This window comes from Apus apus, chromosome 4, assembly GCF_020740795.1.
Source record: "Apus apus isolate bApuApu2 chromosome 4, bApuApu2.pri.cur, whole genome shotgun sequence".
Taxonomy (NCBI): Eukaryota; Metazoa; Chordata; class Aves; order Apodiformes; family Apodidae; genus Apus; species Apus apus.
The window spans coordinates 81,405,700-81,423,831 of NC_067285.1; the positions used below are offsets into that span (position 1 = coordinate 81,405,700).

At 39.1% G+C, this 18,132-nt stretch overlaps 1 protein-coding gene across 2 annotated transcripts in view; it reads left to right on the forward strand.

Annotated features, from left to right (window-relative positions):
• WWC2 (WW and C2 domain containing 2) overlaps nucleotides 1–18,132 on the forward strand; it is a 102,783-nt gene that overhangs the window by 78,355 nt on the left and 6,296 nt on the right. For both annotated transcript variants that reach the window (XR_007889252.1, XM_051616889.1), the window contains exons 12-21: nucleotides 2,115–2,238; nucleotides 3,233–3,313; nucleotides 3,397–3,483; nucleotides 6,621–6,813; nucleotides 8,448–8,612; nucleotides 9,399–9,514; nucleotides 10,517–10,709; nucleotides 12,661–12,825; nucleotides 15,259–15,351; nucleotides 16,719–16,961. Coding sequence is in view for 1 of the 2 variants with exons in the window: in XM_051616889.1 (XP_051472849.1) it covers nucleotides 2,115–2,238; nucleotides 3,233–3,313; nucleotides 3,397–3,483; nucleotides 6,621–6,813; nucleotides 8,448–8,612; nucleotides 9,399–9,514; nucleotides 10,517–10,709; nucleotides 12,661–12,825; nucleotides 15,259–15,351; nucleotides 16,719–16,961 (1,460 nt within the window). In the remaining variant the exon portion in view is untranslated. The remainder of the gene's footprint in view (nucleotides 1–2,114; nucleotides 2,239–3,232; nucleotides 3,314–3,396; nucleotides 3,484–6,620; nucleotides 6,814–8,447; nucleotides 8,613–9,398; nucleotides 9,515–10,516; nucleotides 10,710–12,660; nucleotides 12,826–15,258; nucleotides 15,352–16,718; nucleotides 16,962–18,132) is intronic.

Below are 18,132 nucleotides of genomic sequence, written 5' to 3' on the forward strand. Positions count from 1 at the left end.
AGTTTGCCAGTTTCTATATATATATATAAAGGAATTGTTGTAACATCTGTAGGTTAACTAGATTAGCTTGGTGCTGTACAGTAGTAATTTCAGTATCGACCAGAGCAATGTGGCACAAGAAGATAAATGTATGGTACACCTTGAACAAGCTGGGAGTTCCCCACTCTGTTCAACTGTGGAGAAAGACAAAAAGAAACGGACTGATGTCCTAATGATCTGAACTTGTGAAATGCAAAGTGGAAAAACATGGAAAGGGATTTAGAGGGGGGTGGGTCATTTTATTCTTTGTCTTCTCAGTATAGTGGAACACAGTAGTTAGTTTGTTTTGGAGCCATCTTATAAAAGGTGGGAAAATAATGTTATTTTTCCTGCCTGTATTTCAGCAGCGTATCCTTCCCAAATTAACAACAACTTTCAGGGTGTCTGTGATACCAGTGTGGCAACCCATCTAGTCTGAATTTTAAATGGTTTGGAATTTGGGAACTCACAGGGCTGTGAGGAATCAGGTTTTTTATTTCTTTATTTTTTTAGATCATTATTTTTAGAGGCATCATGTGGTTGTCTAACATTTTTTATCTTCTGTGAGCATCTGTTAATCTGGATAGTGTCAGGGTGTCTTTTAAGTCCAAAAATAGTTATGATTTTTAAATAAATTCATATAGTGATTCTTCATACTGATACTTCCTCATGTAGGGTCATATGTATGATACAAATTATCATTATATCTGTATTATGACTGCCATAACAAGCACTCAGATTTTGAAAAGTGTGATATTAATTAATTATGCTTCAGTAGCTCTACTGTTCACAGTAAAATGGGCCTTGTGGTGAGTCTTCCATACATCAGCAGTGAGATGTAAACTGGGGTTGGTTCAGTGTTTCTACTCCAGTTTAATCCTTGGAACTGCTGTGGCACAGAATGGGAATGTTTTCAACAACCAGAGGCATAAAACCTGCATGGAAAAATTTCAGTCCACACACTTGTTTTACAAGGCTCCAAATCTGAATACTGCTGAATCTTAACTTGCAGGTTAGTGGAGACAGTATAGCTAGTATTTTCATGTAATAATCCTCACTGGCTCTTTAGATGCAGTGTTCACCTGCTTCTCTGACTTTTCTGTACAGGTGAACCATACAGATATTTGCTCCTCTGCATGTCTCTGCTGTCAGAATCCAAGTTGGAATATCATGTAGGTCTTCCACAGTCAGTCTGTGTCATTGTCAAAGTCAGTCAAAGCTGTGGTAATTCCTTGGGGTAATCAATAAATCATGTCATCACCTTCACCCCTCGCGTGTTGGAGGGGAAGGGAAACAGCACTTCATCATCAAGGAAAAAACATTCCTACTACCATAAATAAAAGCACAAATGCAGCAATCAATCATCTACTCGGAAGCCTTACATTTTAAACACCTTAACAAGATGTAAAGTCATGATTCAGGTGGGGACGATAAGGCATACCAATATCCTCATCCCCTGGCAGATAAAAGTACAGCACAGGCCTTCAACTTACTGCGCTGCAGAACTGTGAATGCTGCTTCTTTGCGGCATGACACTAGCATATGCATGTGAGTTGAAGATTAAAGCTAAGTAGTAGTTGATAGTAAAGAGGCCGTAGCATAGAAAGGTTTTGATGATTGTAAGCCAGAGGGGATTTTTCATTTCTAGCCATTATATCACTGGGGAGAGGGCATCTGTCTGACTTCTGAATATTTAATGAACAGTAGGCAATCACTTTACATGTAGCCGAAGTGTTACTGCAGTGCAGAATGTGAACATGGCAAATACAGGTTTAAAGATCAGGATAATGAGGGTTAATAATGAAGATAATGAAGGATAATAACTAGCTCAACAGATACTGGTGATGATAGGAGCCTGTATCTCTGGGAAAGAATAATAGTCGTACATTTTCAAGTTCATCAATTTGGTTATATCCCTAGCCAGAATACGTGGTAACAGCAGTACAGTCTCAGAATGTTTAATGATGTGGAACAAAACTACTCTGTGATACTCAGTTAAGGGTCACCGCTTTCAAGCTGACAACTTTCTAAGCTATGAGCTTCTCTCTTTCTGACTATTAATCTCTTGGACTAATTTTCATTCTTTCTTTTTGTAGGTCTTGACTTACCCCGAAGAGCAGCTAGTCACCTGCTTGAGGAGAAGACAGCTTGTGTATCTGCTGCTGTGTCTGATGAATCTGTAGCTGGAGACAGTGGTGTATATGAAGCTTCTGTGAAACAGTAGGTTTGAGAAATAATGCAGGTCTCTCCACCAAAAATGTAAAAATATCTACCAGCAATTATATAATAGCAGCATAAGCAATTCATCAGTCTTGCTGTTTTTATAATTATTTTGTCCTTTCATATTGAAAGGAAGACACATTGAAGTTTCATTGCTTTTTTAAGTTAATACATTTGCATTATGTAATTTACGGCAGGGGAGGAAATAAATACACGCTATCAAATTAGTCATCAATTAGGAAATGAAGAGTAAAGAAGAAGCTTTGAAATGCAGTCTTAAAATAATGCTGTCATGTTCTAATAAGGCACGGGATGTCTGAGTCATTCTCCACATTTCCTGTCTTGACATTTCCTATCTTGTTTATTGATCCCAACAGTCAAGTTTTAAAAATCAGTGAAACCCGTTAATAACACATCCTCGCTCAAACCTCCAAGAAAATTACTGGAAATTATTTTGCCACATGCATTCTCTGTAATTCCATTCATCACTAGAGTTGCTCTTCAGATGCAAGACTTGAGTTCCTTTGGTTCTCTGAGTGCTTCTGAAAATAGATTCAGAGGAAAGATGCGTCTTGTTTGCACAGAAACACCTGTTTTACAGAGCTTTTGGTTCCGAAATACTTGCCAAATTTATCATACCCAGTTTACCTGTTATCTGATGTTTATTTGAAATGTGAATTTCCAATTTTGTGTTCAGAAAGGTAAAGAAATACTAAATATGTAAAGGAACATGTCATGAGTGTTTCTCTTGCCTGCTAACGTGGCTTGCTTCAGTAATCAACCTAAGGCCCTTCCCACTCATTTCTGGAGTTGTCAAACTGTTCAGGCAACAACTGTTGGTATTGCGTAGGCTCTGAAATTCTCATTTGGAGTGTATGCTGTAAATAAATCAGCCTGTTTAGGAGAATATACGCATGTTCTGTGTACACATACCATAATTATTGCTGCCTAAATATAATTTTCCTAGTATTGAGTATTTGTCTGTTTGCCCTAGACCAAATGAAACTGAAGACATTGTATACAGTGAAGATGATGCAGCAACTCTAGAGGCTGCTCAGGTACAAGTAGGACTCAGGTAAGCGACCAGCAAAGGGAAAAATTTTGTCCATACATAAATACAAATAATAAACATCCCTCATGTTGTCCTTTCTTTAACAGATATGACCACAGTAATTCAAGTTTTGTGATAATCATAGTACGGCTCAGAAATCTTCCAGCGTTTTCTGTCCCCCTTGGCTCTAAAGTGTAAGTCAAACAATCACTGAGCAGTAATGTTGAAATATGGTAATAATAAATTGTACACATTCTCCAAAGGAATTGATTGATTAACTGCTTAACAGCACTAAAATATGTATAAAACTTTCAAACTGTAGTAGTACTTACCTTTTACATATTCCAGCAATGCTGCAAGAAAAATAAGTTGTCAGGAAATGTGCACATTCCACTGAAGTGGAACAAAAACTGTTTTTAAAAATGATGCTTCATTTGTTGTTTTTAAATGTTCTGTAGCTTTGAGAGTGGAGAACAGCTGTCCTGTCGTAACTAAAAACATTAATTTGATACTCTGCCATTTTTTCAGCTCAGAATGCTGTCTTTTTACATTTGTGTGACATTTTGATGTTGATAAAATAGGATGTACCTTTTAAGTGCACTTTTAAAGGCGAGGAGTAGTTTGAAAAATTGCAGGTGGACATGCACAGCCACACTGAGATACACCTTCCCTAACAGCTGGATCTTGGAGGTCTGTCAAGAACTAGTTCTTGGGTTGAATTGGACAGTAAAGCTCTGAAAGTAATTACAATGGAAATCATATTTAGGAAAGGAACAGAAACGCCTGAATAAGAAAACATTACCACTGAGATTCTAATCTAGAACTGTCATCTGTACAAATAAGAACAGCCTCCCTTGGCTCCTTGGAGATGCTTGTACTACAGTGAGCTTTTTTTACACACTGGAAGGCTATCTTAAACTGCTGAGAAGCTTAGTAAGATTAGAGTAGAACATAATCAGTCCTTGAAAAATTTGGTTTTCTTGCTGATTCCCTTCCCGCTATACCCCATAACTTTGAATTGGATTGTCAGATCAAGAGGAAGCCACTGAGTATGGAAAGCATGTATAGGGATACAGGCCTAGGTGCTTGTGTGATTTTTCAGTTTGTTTTTAATAACAAATGGTGGGCTACTGCCATCCTTTTTTCTCTGACCTCTGTTGTTCTGCTGCTGACCTTCCAAGTCCACTAGCATTTAGCACAAGCATACAGAAAAACTATAGGAAAATAAATTGACACAGCTGACAGGAAAAGTAGATAATGTAAAATATAAAAATGTCAACAAAATATTCCATAAAATAAAGTTAGGTCATAATCAGCATCTTTTTTAGGAATTAAAGTATGAAGTTGTAATTAGTAGTTAAGCGTCTTCAGTGCAGAAGTCCAGAGCTGCTGCTGCTAAAGTTATTTAATAAAAGTAAAGCTTTCCAAAATAAGGACAAAGAAAGGACGGAGTAAAGGAAGGACCTTGCAAATAGCATTTTTTGGTATCACTTGCCATCATGGGCCTCTAGGTACATACTGTACAGATACATGCAATGATAAAAATTGGGTCTGGAAAATGATCATAGAATGCCAGGTTGGAAGTACTGTCTAGAATGTCAAATCCGGTAGATTAGTACTTTATTGAACATTTACAAACAGAGGAATAGATTTGACATGAGGTCTGTACTGATGTGTATCTGCTTCCACACTTGTTTGTAAAAGCTGTTTGCTTTTAGACTAGGTAGAGCCTAGCCAAATACTTACTGTTTGTCAGGATCATCAGGTCAGAAGTCATACATTTGTCACAGCAAAATCTGAGGCATTGATTGACTTTTGAACTTTTTAAATTAAAATGAAAGTAAGCGCTCTTGTAAACCAAAGCCAGTGAGCAGTTTACTTCTCTGTTTACCCCTCATTCTGGCCTGATGCCCATAAATTGGCAAACAATTATTAAAGGATAGTTCCAGTGAACCACCTTTTAAACATACTTTTAATATACTTTATCTTCCATTCCTACCTCTTCTCTAAATGTTTCCTAATGGCTTAGTCTATTAAAATGGCTGTTTCCGGTAGACCACGCAAATTACTCACCTACATTTTTGTGAGAACAGCAGCAGCATTCCTGGAATTGCATTACGCTGCTACTTTGGTTTGTCAAAATGCTGGATACCTGCTATGCAGGCTGTACATGTGAACCACGTAACTGAGATCTTGCTTTTTATCCCAAGAAGCTTGGCATAATTGGGGAATAAAAGCTATGCCCAAATTCTAAAACTAAAATCAAATTTCTCACAGAACTAATATATTTTGGTTTAATTAATACAAAACTAAGATTTTAATAATCATTAACAGTATGTTTAAAAAAAAATCAGAAAATATAGTGGTAGTACGACAAATTTGGGGAGAAAAAGTGTTTTCCAGAATAACTTTCCGTGGTCCACTTTTTCTTCTTGCTTTACCTAGCTTCATTGCATTCTCTTCTACAGTACATGTCAATTTTATTTAAAGCAAATACCAGAAACAGGCTAATGCATAGACACAGAAAAGATGTAAAACAATTACCATGCTCATTCATGTGTTTGAGAAGCTGTGCAATAGGTAAATAACAGGTACAAATTGCAGTAGGAACGTCTTCACTTTATCAAGCTGCTACTAAAGCGAGACCTGGAAGTGAGCAAGTATTACCTTTATCCACATAATAGGCATTCATGTGTGTTCTAGGAAAAAAAAAAGGCAGCTGTGTAGCGATTTGAAGTTATTCCCGGTGCTCAAGTTTAGGTTTGCAAGAGGCATTCATTCTTCTAAGTCTCATTTAATGTATTGTGAATTGAGCTAAAGCAGCTTTGGGCCTAGCTATTTTCTTCCTCATTTTTCAATTTTCTGTTTGCTTTGGAGATTTTGTTCTATTTGTTTCTTTAAACAATTAAAAGACATCCCTGCTTTTCAGTGCTGCTGAAGCACTGAACATCATTCTGAGAGTTTAATTTTGCACCTACCCAAATTTTTGTAATTTTTAAAAATTAACATTAATGTCATATTTCCTCACATCTGTGACATGATCCTCCACAGTTCACAGTACTAGACCAGAAGATCAATTTGGATAGAGACAGAAATAGCTACCTCTCTACCTTTTACCAGATACAGAAATTTCTTTTTGGGAAATTTTTGTGCAAGGGGAGAGAGGAGTTTCTCACCCCCTCTTTCACCTCTTTTCCATTTCATGTCAGATTTGGTGCTGTTTCATTTTTCTTGCTGCGCAGTACTTTTGTCACTGGGGTGAACTTCTATCGTGCATCACCTGCAAGAGCTAGTTAAAATACAGGTAAATGTTTTGTTTTGGTTTTGGCAGGTATATCAGAGTAGCAGTACTTCCATCCTCAACTGATATCAGCTGTCTATTCCGCACAAAAGTTCATCCTGCCATGGAAACTATTTTATTCAATGAGATATTCAGAATAGCCATTTCCCAAGTAACACTGCTACAGAAGACGCTGAGAGTAGACGTTTGTGCTGTCAGCAGAAGTCGTCGGGAAGAATGCTTGGTATGCAGTTTTATTACTGGCTTTTTTGGCATGGATTTGTTCATAGTGTCCCCTCTTATTTTCATGGTAAAGGCTGCTAAAATTCTACATTACTTTGAGGCAAACTGAAGCACAACTTGGCTGATGCTATAGTAGTTAAAATACTACCTTTCCCTGAAATTTCTGATGCAGAATCTAATCCTAGTTGGAAATTTCAGGAGGTGTTTTAATAATTCTAACACTGCATTACCTGAACCCTTTAATTACAGGTGAATATTCCAATTTTGCAGTTTTATACATTAAAAAAAAACCCCAACCATATACTTCATTGCAACATTACTCTAACACCAGATTTTAACGTAAAAGATGAATAAGGGCTACAGTATGTCCAAAAACAAAAAACAACCCTCGTTATTCCAATGTCACCAAAGTGCAAACTCAATTACATTTTTGCACACTGTTGTAGGTTATATGATGTCCACCTTTTTAGACTTCATGATCTGTGGAAATACTGAATAGACCTAACAACATAGGCCAGCCTATTGGAAACTGGCACTTTCTAGATTTTGTTGTTAATTGTGATCATTACCTAATCAGGGATGCTTCATTTACTTTCAAATTGCTTGTGCATGGTCTGGTACAGCTCGGTTTCGTTTTTCACTGAGTCTGACTCGGTAGCACAGTGAGATTTTTAGTTACAACGTGCTGAAGAGATGTTGGAATCTGCTGAGGTTCATCACCCTTGTCTACTGGGAACAGCCTCTTGCTTTCAAAACTGCAGAAGTTAATTTTAATTTCTGGGGAATATGTTTGCCTTTTCCAGTATGTAAGATGTTCCTGCTCAGGTAAGAGAAGAGCAGCAGAACAAAAATGCAACAGAATGCATGAAACAAAGGTGGAGGGAAAAACCCAAAACCAAAAATCCCACCAGAGACATATGGGTTAATCACAAGATCAAAAGAAAGAGTTGGGAGTACTAGCCCCAGCAGAAAGCCCTGGGCAGCATGGCCAGAGTCTTGGCAAGAGCTATGTATTCAGTCTAGTAGCTGTGAAGATTATTTGCTTTGCCAAAGAACAGAGGGTTTAAATCTCCAAGGCACAGCCCAAACATGAGCACTGTGTAAGTTTTCTCAGGGTACCAACTTGGTGGATGTCAGTGCTTGTTCAAATGAAAGCATTTCTTAATCTCTTTTACTGTCTTTTCATCTGCTTTGTCACTGGTTAGAGCAAACAATGTCATCCATTACTGTTTGCATATTGATGATTTTTGTGGTGGAAAAATTGACTGACACTTGTTCTCCCTAAGTTGATGCTGCAGGTTTCACTGACAGTTTTTCATTCTTGAATGCTACAGAAAGCAGATGTGTGTTACAGTGATAGGGTTTTGTGTGTGTGTGTGCACGTGGGGAGAAATTCTGCAGACTGAAATAAAAGATGGCAGAATTAACAATATGAAGGACCTTTCCACATAATTCTGCTTGTTTTTAATTAAAAGTGAAGGGGAATTGAAAATTGTACAGTTCAGGAGTTAAGACTAACGTCAAATTTGTGCAGCCTATGTTGTATATGATGAATACTGTAAAATTTCTTTTCAGCTGTCTTGTAGGAAAAAAAAACACAAAAATAAACAGTTTTCTTCCCCTTATTTTGTGCAGGCTGGGACTCAGATCAGTCTGGCAGATTTATCATTTTTTGTTGAGACTTGTACTCTGTGGTACAACCTGTTGTCTTGCAAGCAATTTCCTGGCAAAAAAAACAAGGAACAGAACGAAGTATCCATGTTTCTATTAGGCAAGCAGTCATCAGACTCATTGGACTTGGTGAGCAATGTGTTGGCTATTACTGTCATAGCAAGAAAAAATCTGTAGACTTTAATTGTGCTGTTGCACTGTGGTTCCTTCAATATCTGAGTTGTCCCCCCTGAAGGTCCAAGGCCATGTTGTCTTGTAGGCACTTCTGTCTCTAGTGACACTGTGTGAGTAGGGCCTATATGGGAATTCAGACTTGTTAGAAAGTGTGGGTAGGGCTGATGCTTATTAGTGGGATACAAAATTGCACTCTGATTTGAAACACTTCAGCTGTGTTTTATTTTTTAAAGAATGTTATTTAAGAGCTTCCTTAAGTTTACCACTGATTTTCATATGCACACATTAAAAATTACTAGTTTTAATTATATGAATTTGCATACTTAAAGTCGTTGCACTGAAAATGCTGTTTATGCAAAACATATTCATTCTTCTCATTAAATAAGCTTTTCTGCTTTAATACCTTATTGAGAACTATGCTTAAAAATGTAATTTTTAACAACGGCTTTTTTTTTACCTGAAGATACCATAGGTATGGTAGGGAGAGATGAGACATTAAGGGATGCCAGAAGCATATTTGATTATGTTATTGTTTTACAAGCAGCCTATTTTTGATTGATTTTACATTATATAAATCAATGTGCTACACACTGACAGTTCAAACCCCCTATACTTGTGATCTGAGTCATGTTTTTGCTGGCATCCAGGAGCAGCAGAGTAATGTAGCTCTTCCAAGAGCTGTCATTTATGTACATATGTATCACTCAATTCTGGTTTCATCTTCTCTTTCCTTGCAAACAGGATGCTGTGTCAGCTCTGCTGGAGAGGACATCTGCTGAGCTGGAAGCAGTAGAACAAGAGCTGGCTGAAGACGAAGAAGAGGAAGAACAGGAGCAAAGGGGCTCTGAGGAAGACTGGTAAAGATCCTTTTCCTCCCTTGCTGATTGTGCCTGAATTATTCCGCTCATTCCTCCTACTCTTAGATAAATAAAAGGGTTGTACTTTCAGAGGACATCACAGAATCGTAGAGGGGTTTGGGTTGGAAGGGACAGTTGAAGATGATCTAGTCCAACCCCCCTGCATGGGCAGGGGCACCTCCACTAGATGAGGTTGATCAGTGCCCCATCCAACCTGCCCTTGAACACTTCCAGGGAAGGGGCATCCACAACTTCCCTGGGCAACCTGTCTCACCACCACTGGAACTGGGGTAAAGTCTCATTCTCTTGGGTGGTCAATTCTTTCATCTTCTTTTATGTTTATATTTTCTTGGCTGCTGTGTTAACTCCTACTGTTGATGATCCTCCATTCTGTGAAGAATTTGCTTTGAAACCACTTTGGGAATCTAAGCCACTGGAGGTGTAATAGGATGCCTCATATCAGATATTAGTTGCATTAATTATAATAAGCAACTAATAGGATTTGAAAAGAGAGCTGATGTCTGACAAAGTCAGTGTCTGTGTGCTTCTATTGATAGTCTTGTTTTTGAAGAAGTTGTGAGCTTCCCCAAGAAAGAGATTTCTTGCTAAATTGCTATCTTGAGTTCTGATCCTGCACAATTTCTTAGCTGCAGTGTAGAAATAAATACATGCCATATTGAGGGGGAGAGACTCACTCATTTGTTTCATTAATTTATTGCACCCAAAGTCCTTCAATGTTATCAACATATAGCTATTGAATGTAATGCAGTGTTATCATAATGATCTCTAAGGTGACCTGTAGTAGAGTTTGTTGTGTTTTATTGGAGCACATAATGAAATGTGTCTTCACATGCATTTAATGGAAGCATTTGGGTGATACTCTTGCTTTCCCTGTCAGGAAAATGTACGTTATACATGAGTGAAGGCCTAGACCTTCTGGTATCTTTCTCTGGTGGGATTTTTCAGTTGGAGAATGAGCCTGGGCTACTTCTGTTCATACAGGTTAGAAATGCTCACAGAAGCCACTGATGAAATTGTGGATGAAGAGGAAGATAGCGTTAAGCTGGCAGTAGAAGGCAACTGTACTGATGACATGGGGTTACTCATTAATGCACAAGAAACAAATGAAGACAAGGACAGAGAGAACAGCAATGAAGCCCACGAAAGCCAGCAACCTGCTGTAATAACAACACTGGTGAATATCTTAAAATGCACATTCCTACGGTATCTGTGTCTGAAGACCTGTTTCTGAGCAGTTAATGTACAAGTCTGCTGCACCTGAGCACTTATCATTTGATGTGGCCTTTGCAGTTGTCAGTTTGTACGCACTTTTAATGAAATCAGTGTGGTCACTTCTGAACTATGAAGGTGGTATAAACAGACATGCTTGGCAGAACGTCTAAGTTAAAGACAATTACCTAAAAATGTCTATCTTCATTTTTTTTTTGTTGCAGAGGGAGAGTATTCAAAATAGAAGTGCAGCTCAGTAGTTTCAACTTGTGCGTATTTAAAATATTGCTGCACATCTATGTAGTTGTTTCCTTTTTTTCTTATTCATCTGATAAGCAGGGGGAAGAGATGTCAAGATCTTTTCACCAGTTGGGGGATTTCCTTGTTTCTTCCCTTTATTTTAGGGTGTGAAATGCTAAAACTGGCTTAGTAGAGAAGAGGAGGAAAGGTTAATGAACATTAAATTCCAAAATGTGTATTAAACCAAACTGTTAAACTGCCCACACACTGCACATAACAAATTCTAATTCCATGTGTTTGTTAACTGTTCACTTCAAGTTATATTCCACCTTTCTGAAAGTACTTTTAGTAAATTTTTAGTAAACGTATCACTGATGTGGTAGCACACACTCTAGAAATAAAATGTTTAGAAGGCCTTTCTGCATCTTAATGAAAACACTGTTTGATGCATTAAATGCACAGTTTCTGTGAAAGAGCAAAGGTTAAAAAGCGAAAAATGACACCTTATCCCTTCAAGTTTGTAACAATACAAAAGTTCAGCACCTCAGTGGACTTGCTGGAAATTGTAATTAACTTCCAATTAATGTGGCAAGATGCCAAATGAGCTAAGGCCATGGTATTAAAAGGACTGACAGTGTACGGGTAGCAAGCAAATAGACATCAAAGCCCTAACTCAGTAAGGGGGAGACCTCAAGGACATCTGAAGGTCTGGGACACACACGAAGTGTTTTGCTAAGCCTGGGCTGGATGGATCTGGACAGTGAGTGAAAGACATAGTGGACCTCACTGTAAAACCTGCAGCAGCATAGATCTTCATGTCCCAGATCCCAGGGTTGTAGTTGTCCAATTTAGGTCCTTATATTTATCACCTGCACATGGAAAAACACGGACCTCGTTAAATTACCCAAGTTGAAGACAATGATGCCCCAGTGCACATCAATAACATCAGATGTGCCAGCTGCTGCAAGGCTTGTTCTAGCTGGGCTGTCAAGATGATTGCTGCTTGCAAGCATGGGCTGCACCACCTGTGGGGATCTTGGCACCTGAGGCTCCCTGTGGCATGTGTGGGACAACTGCAGGAGGCAGCAGACCCTTCTGAGGGACAGCAGCTGGCAGGGTCTTTTCCCTGGGTTCACAAGGTGGGTACAGCTCTGCAGGTTGCCATAAAGCAGCCCTGCTGCTGTTGTTGGGGGCACATACAACAAAAGTATGTCCAGAGAAACCTGGGCAATGTACCTTTACCAGCTGTCCCTTTCAGTGTGCATAGGTGTCATCTCTAGCATGGCAGAACCTTGCTTCTATTCTGCAAATGCTGAACAAAGCAAATAACAAATGCGCAATAATAACAATGACGTGCAAATGGTAAAGAAAACACTTGTTGTGCCATGGGTGCATCAGACCATCTACAGGGCAGCAAAGGCCTTTCTGTAAAAGCTTCAGTTTTACTGGATACAAAGAGTGCTTGCAAGGATTCCCCACACAGTTACGTGTTTTCAGAATTTTGTGTTTCTTTACTTAGCATGGCTTCTCTGTAAGTGCAAGATGCTTTTTGCTGCTTGGCTTTTTCCATCCACTGCAAGGTAACAAAAATGCTTGTAAAATACAAAGGCACGAAAACTATGTAGCAGCATGTGTCTGGATATAGTAGTTCTTGTGAACTAAATTCCTTTCCCTAGGTTGATAAAGAGACTAACACCGAGGAATCACTTAACGAGAACGCAACAGTCCAACCCAAGGACAGAGCCAGCTGGAGCTCAAGACAGCGTCCCTTTGTCAGGAACAGCATGATAGTGCGCTCACAAACCTTCTCTCCAGGCGAGCGGAACCAATACATCTGCAGGGTAAGAGGAAAAACACTTGGAATGAAAAGCTATTAACTAGAGAGTAATTTAACTTCTTGGGAATGATGCATTAATGACAGTGAGTCATGTAACAGTTTTCCCTGCAAGAGGCAGAGCCTGTGCATTCTCTAGGTTTGTTCTTTCCCTAACTGACCTGATGCATAGTAGAATTGACTTGCATCAGAGTTGCATACTCTTGCAAAACACCCTTACTAGGGCAAAACCACATCCCACTGGAGACAACTAACACAGATTCCTGTGCTGGCTGGCTGCAAAAAGTGTGCTTCAGTGCATGTCAGCAACTACAGCTCTCACACAGCAAAATAATTTGTTAAAACGTAGAATAGAGTTCACTGTAAACTGCCAGTGCATTACCATATTTTAATAATGTAACCATTTAAGGGTAACAGTGTGGAAAGAGCTCAGTCATCAGTTTTAAATTTCAGTTTATATCTCAAGTGGTTTTAAACCTGGGCAGCCAAATCCTCCTGTAATTGCGTCTTTGTAAGATATGTGAGCACTGCCTAGGGGCTGAGTTTTAAATGTGGCTTTAGTAACAAAATTATCCAATCTCTCTAGGTCTATGGTAGTGTGTAATAAAAAAATGAAAACTATCAGACCTATTGCTGCTAAACTAACTCAGAAAATAATGTATTTAAAGATTTAAGTAAGTATTACCAGCTTATAGATTTTAATTACAGATATCCTAGAGAAGGCATTTTATTTTGATCTTCAGTTTTAGCAGGGTACTCACATAAGTATGACTTTTAAAAAATATAAATATTTATGCTTTAATTCTTCTCCAGTTCAGGTAGAGGTGGTTGCCTTAATTATTTGGGAACATTACAGCTGATCACTTCTCTGTGATTATAATTGGTTTAAAAAATAATAATCTATAGGCAGTATCTACGTTCTTAAATAACTTCCATATACTCTCCAGAATGAAACACAGCAGATCATTTGTAACAATCTTCACATAATTTGGATAAATTATTGGCTGAATTCAGAACCTAGCCTTCATCCTAGTTTCTGTACATTGGAAATTATTTGTATTGGCTTAAAAAATGTAGCCTTAGCTTACTGCTTTTGGAGGTTTTGACAGGAAGTAACATTAATTACTCTGATAATTTAGTTACTATAAACTCCTGAGCTTTTTAGATCTGGAAAAGTACTGGCGTTTTGTAGCTTTGATGTTGCTGTGTACTTGTTGCCAGAAGTCACAAATGGAAACATACTTTGAATAAACCATTCTCTTTTTCAGTGTGTACAGTATTGCCTGGAAGCAAAGTAGCCTAGGAAAAACTCATGTTTGCAAAGATGAATCTCTTGCAGCTTCGGAAATACTTGTAGTCCACTGTTGGGGCTCAAGTGTGGGCATCTGAGTCCATGGAGAGGGCTGAACAACTCAAGTGTCCCCACTCATAGCCTGCAGTCCTAGACCCAGCTTGCCCACAAGCATGTCCGACATCACTTGCTTTGTGGTGCTCAACAGGAAGGCATCTGTTGGATACACTCTGGCTACCTGCTAGCTACTGTCTTCAGAAGAGATGGCCAAGCTTTAAGGAAGCAACTACTCTCATATGATGTTACATCAAACACAGATTTTTGAGGCCTAAAGGACAGACCCAAGGTCTGTTGGTGCCTTGGACAGTATCCCTTGAAAAGTGCTTAAGGATCATCAGTGATGACAGCCACCTGTGCATATCCAGGGATGAGCACCTGGTAGTGCTCAGTCAGTTTTGTCTCAAGAGATGCATTCATATTGCAAGAGGTTGTATTTCTCACCCCCAACTCCCAGTCAGTCCTGCATAAGCATGTTTGGGACTATGGCTTTGGGTATTAAAATGATAGCAAGGTGACTCTTTGTCCATTTCTGAAGAGGTGAAGTAAATACCCTGCAGTTGGATGTTTCTGTTTTCTCTGAAGGTTACCAGTGATGTATGTGGAATTGATATTATAATTAGGAAGAAACTACTGCCAAGTTCTGGTGCATATTTTGAGAAGCAGGAAGTGCTTCTGCAGGAAGCTGTAGGCACACCTATACTTGTTACAAGTAATACAGAAATACTGTTTGTTGAACAGGTGCATGTCTACAGTAATTTACCTTCCCTTTAGTAAATTTGTTAAGAGCCTGCCCCAGATAAATGAAATCCATTGTTTATGATTGCAGATTATATAAAAGCCAGACAGTGATTTGGCTGTGCTTAATAGCCATAGATGCCTCCCTTGCATTCCTAAAGAGTCTGCATATTATTCGTTCAGTGGTTGTGTGGTTTAGGAACAGAAATTTAGAAGAGACACTTAGTCTAGTTAAAATTATTTTTATACTAAGAATGACCTACATGTATATCAACACTGAGGTTTTCTGACTGGTTGTATCAATACAGATGTATTCCTGTAATAAAATACTGTTTGTTATGCACTTTTTGACAGTTGAATCGAAGTGACAGCGACAGCTCAACACTAGCCAAAAAGTCTCTCTTTGTGAGAAATGCTACAGAACGGCGGAGCCTAAGAGTTAAACGGGTACGTGCTGTGTTACCTGGACACAGTTTAAAGCAAAGTACGGGGAGAGGTGGAGTAGCAAACAACTTAAACCATGTGTTTTATTTTAAGTATTTCAGCAAAAGCAATGCAAGTATCACACGTTGTCCTGTGGTTTCAGGTTGAAATCTTAACATGGTGGTCTCAGTCCTGTATCATCCCCCACCACTAAAGCTTATGTGGTTCTAGATGTGGCTAAGGGCAGCAGCAGGATGCTGGTGCCCAGCAGCCTGGCCTGTGCTTTAGCTTGTTACTGTTAAAGAACATGAATATTACAAAGTGACCCAAAGTGGCTTACACAAATGTCAATGCCAGCAACATGTATCTTGAGTAAATTTTGCTGGAAATTTCAAGGCTTCAGATGTCCTTTTAAAGTGGGTTTACTCTTTTCCAGGAGTGTTTTAGCAAAAGGGTTGAAGGATCAGAGAGCAAGACTGTTTCTCTTGAAGGGAGTTCATTCTTAACTAAGTTGAGGGAGATATATTCTAATCTTGTTTGTAACTAAAAACCACTTCTGCAGAAGGGTTGTTACCAGATAGCAGGATTGTATTTGGCATAAGAAGGAAGTACTGAATAGTCTAGTATGGCTTCTCCTGCCTGACTTTACTCATGTGAAAAGTTATAGAATCACAGAATAATTTTGCTTGGGAAAGACCTTTAAAATCACCAAGTTGAGCTATTAACCAAGCACTGCCAAGGCCACCACTAAACCATGTTCCTCCAGGGATGGTGACTCCACCAGTTCTTTGGGCAGCCTGTTCCAGTGCCTGATAGTCCTTTTGGGATTCCCCTGGCACAACTTGAGGCTATTTTCTCTCATCCTATGACTTGTTACTTGGGAGAAGAGACCCACACTCACCTCACTACGACCTTCTTTCAGGTAGTAGTAGAGAGCAACAGTCAGTGTAAAGGGACATTAAATAAATACACTAAATTTAGTGAAATACACTAAAGAAAACGCATGTTTATGGAGTTTGTAACATTATGTGTTTGCTTAGGCCTCGAAAAAGCACATGTTGATGAAACTAAATAACATAGTTGAAATCTGTGGGGAAGTTTGTGTAGTTTTGGTCTCCTGGCCTTGTTATCCTGGGGATCAGAATGGGGTTCTTGTTTTTAACCTGTAAATATATCATTGTATGCCTGATTTGAGAAGCTTTTGTGCTTGCTTTTAGCTAGTAACTGAAGAAAAATTCCAGAATAGATGAATTTTTGGACTTAGATCTCATCATAGTAGCTTTCTGCTAAAGAAAAAAAAATGTTTGAGCTTTTCTGACTGTTTTATGTCAACCCCTACACTAGCTTCTCTAGATAGTAATTTTTCTTGTTCTGTCTCCCAAATGATTCAGCCTGTTTGCCAACCAATCATGCGAAGAGCCACGCAAGAGTGCCCCATACGCACTTCCCTTGACTTGGAGCTGGACCTCCAGGCATCACGCACAAGACAGAATCGTCTGAATGATGAGCTTCAGGCCTTGCGGGATCTTAAACAAAAGCTTGAGGAAGTGAAAGGCAGAGGAGAGACAGACCTTCCCCTGTGTGTGCTAGAGGATGAACGATTCCAGAAACTCCTGAAACAAGCTGAAAAACAGGTATGAGCACTGGAACAGGCTGCCCAGGGAGGTTGTGGAGTCTCCTTCACTGGAGACATTCAAAGCCCACCTGGATGCGTTCCTATGTGATGTACTCTAGGTGACCCTGCTCTGGCAGGGGGGGTTGGACTAGATGATCTTTCGAGGTCCCTTCCAACCCCTAGGATTCTATGATTCTATGATTGTTTGAATGAATACGCATATGCCCCTACCTTTTCCAGAAATTTGTTAAAATAATTAAATCTATCATATTAAGGATTTTTACAGAAGCTTACAATTGACTATAATTATAGCTCTGAATTAGGCAGTGCAAATGGTATTTCTTTATTAGTCAATACTACAGCGTTTAAACGTAGAATTTGAAGTAGTATTTTTCTAGTGCCCTCTAAATGAGCAGAAACTATTATTTAGAGTAATACTTGTGGTTACTGTAGTAAAATAGCATAGACATCTACTTAAAAGTTAATTTAAAATTCTTACATCCCAACAAACATGCATACACTTTTTGTCCTCAGCATCACTCCATTTGCAGACTGCACAGAACTTTCAGCCAAAAGATCTTTGTAATGGGTAGAGAGAGCAAATGACCATTACTGCAGCAGGAGCACGTGGGAAAGGCAGTGCCTCCAACTGAGGCTTAGTTCTTTATGCACAATGATCTAGTTTTGGCAAAGGAAAGCTGAATCCTATTCTCTGTTATGATCTCTAAAACAATACAAATAATTGTGCATTGTCTCTAAATTGCCATAAGGTAAGATGGAATGCCTCCACATGGATATTAGACAAGGAACAGGATAGGACTGAGAGCCAACAGTGACAAGTTGGAACATGATAATTCCAAATTAAAAAGTTGGATGTTGTGGGTTTTTTGGTTTGTTCTGGGAAGGCTGTTTTTATAAATTGTGAGGGTAACCATACACTGGAGTGGGGGCCTAGAGAGGTTGTTAGTGAAGGAGAAAACCCAGCCAAATGAAAAAATGCCCCGGGCTCCTCTGTTGGAGATATTTGGAACCTAACTGGGCGAGACCCTGAGTACCCAGCTCTTGCTTCACCTACTCTGAGCAGGACGTTGGAGTAGATGCGCTCTGGAGCCCCCTCCCATCTATGTGAATCAGCTTCTGATGAGGAGAGGCTGCTAGTGACATCTGGGCGGGATTTGTACTCTTCAACT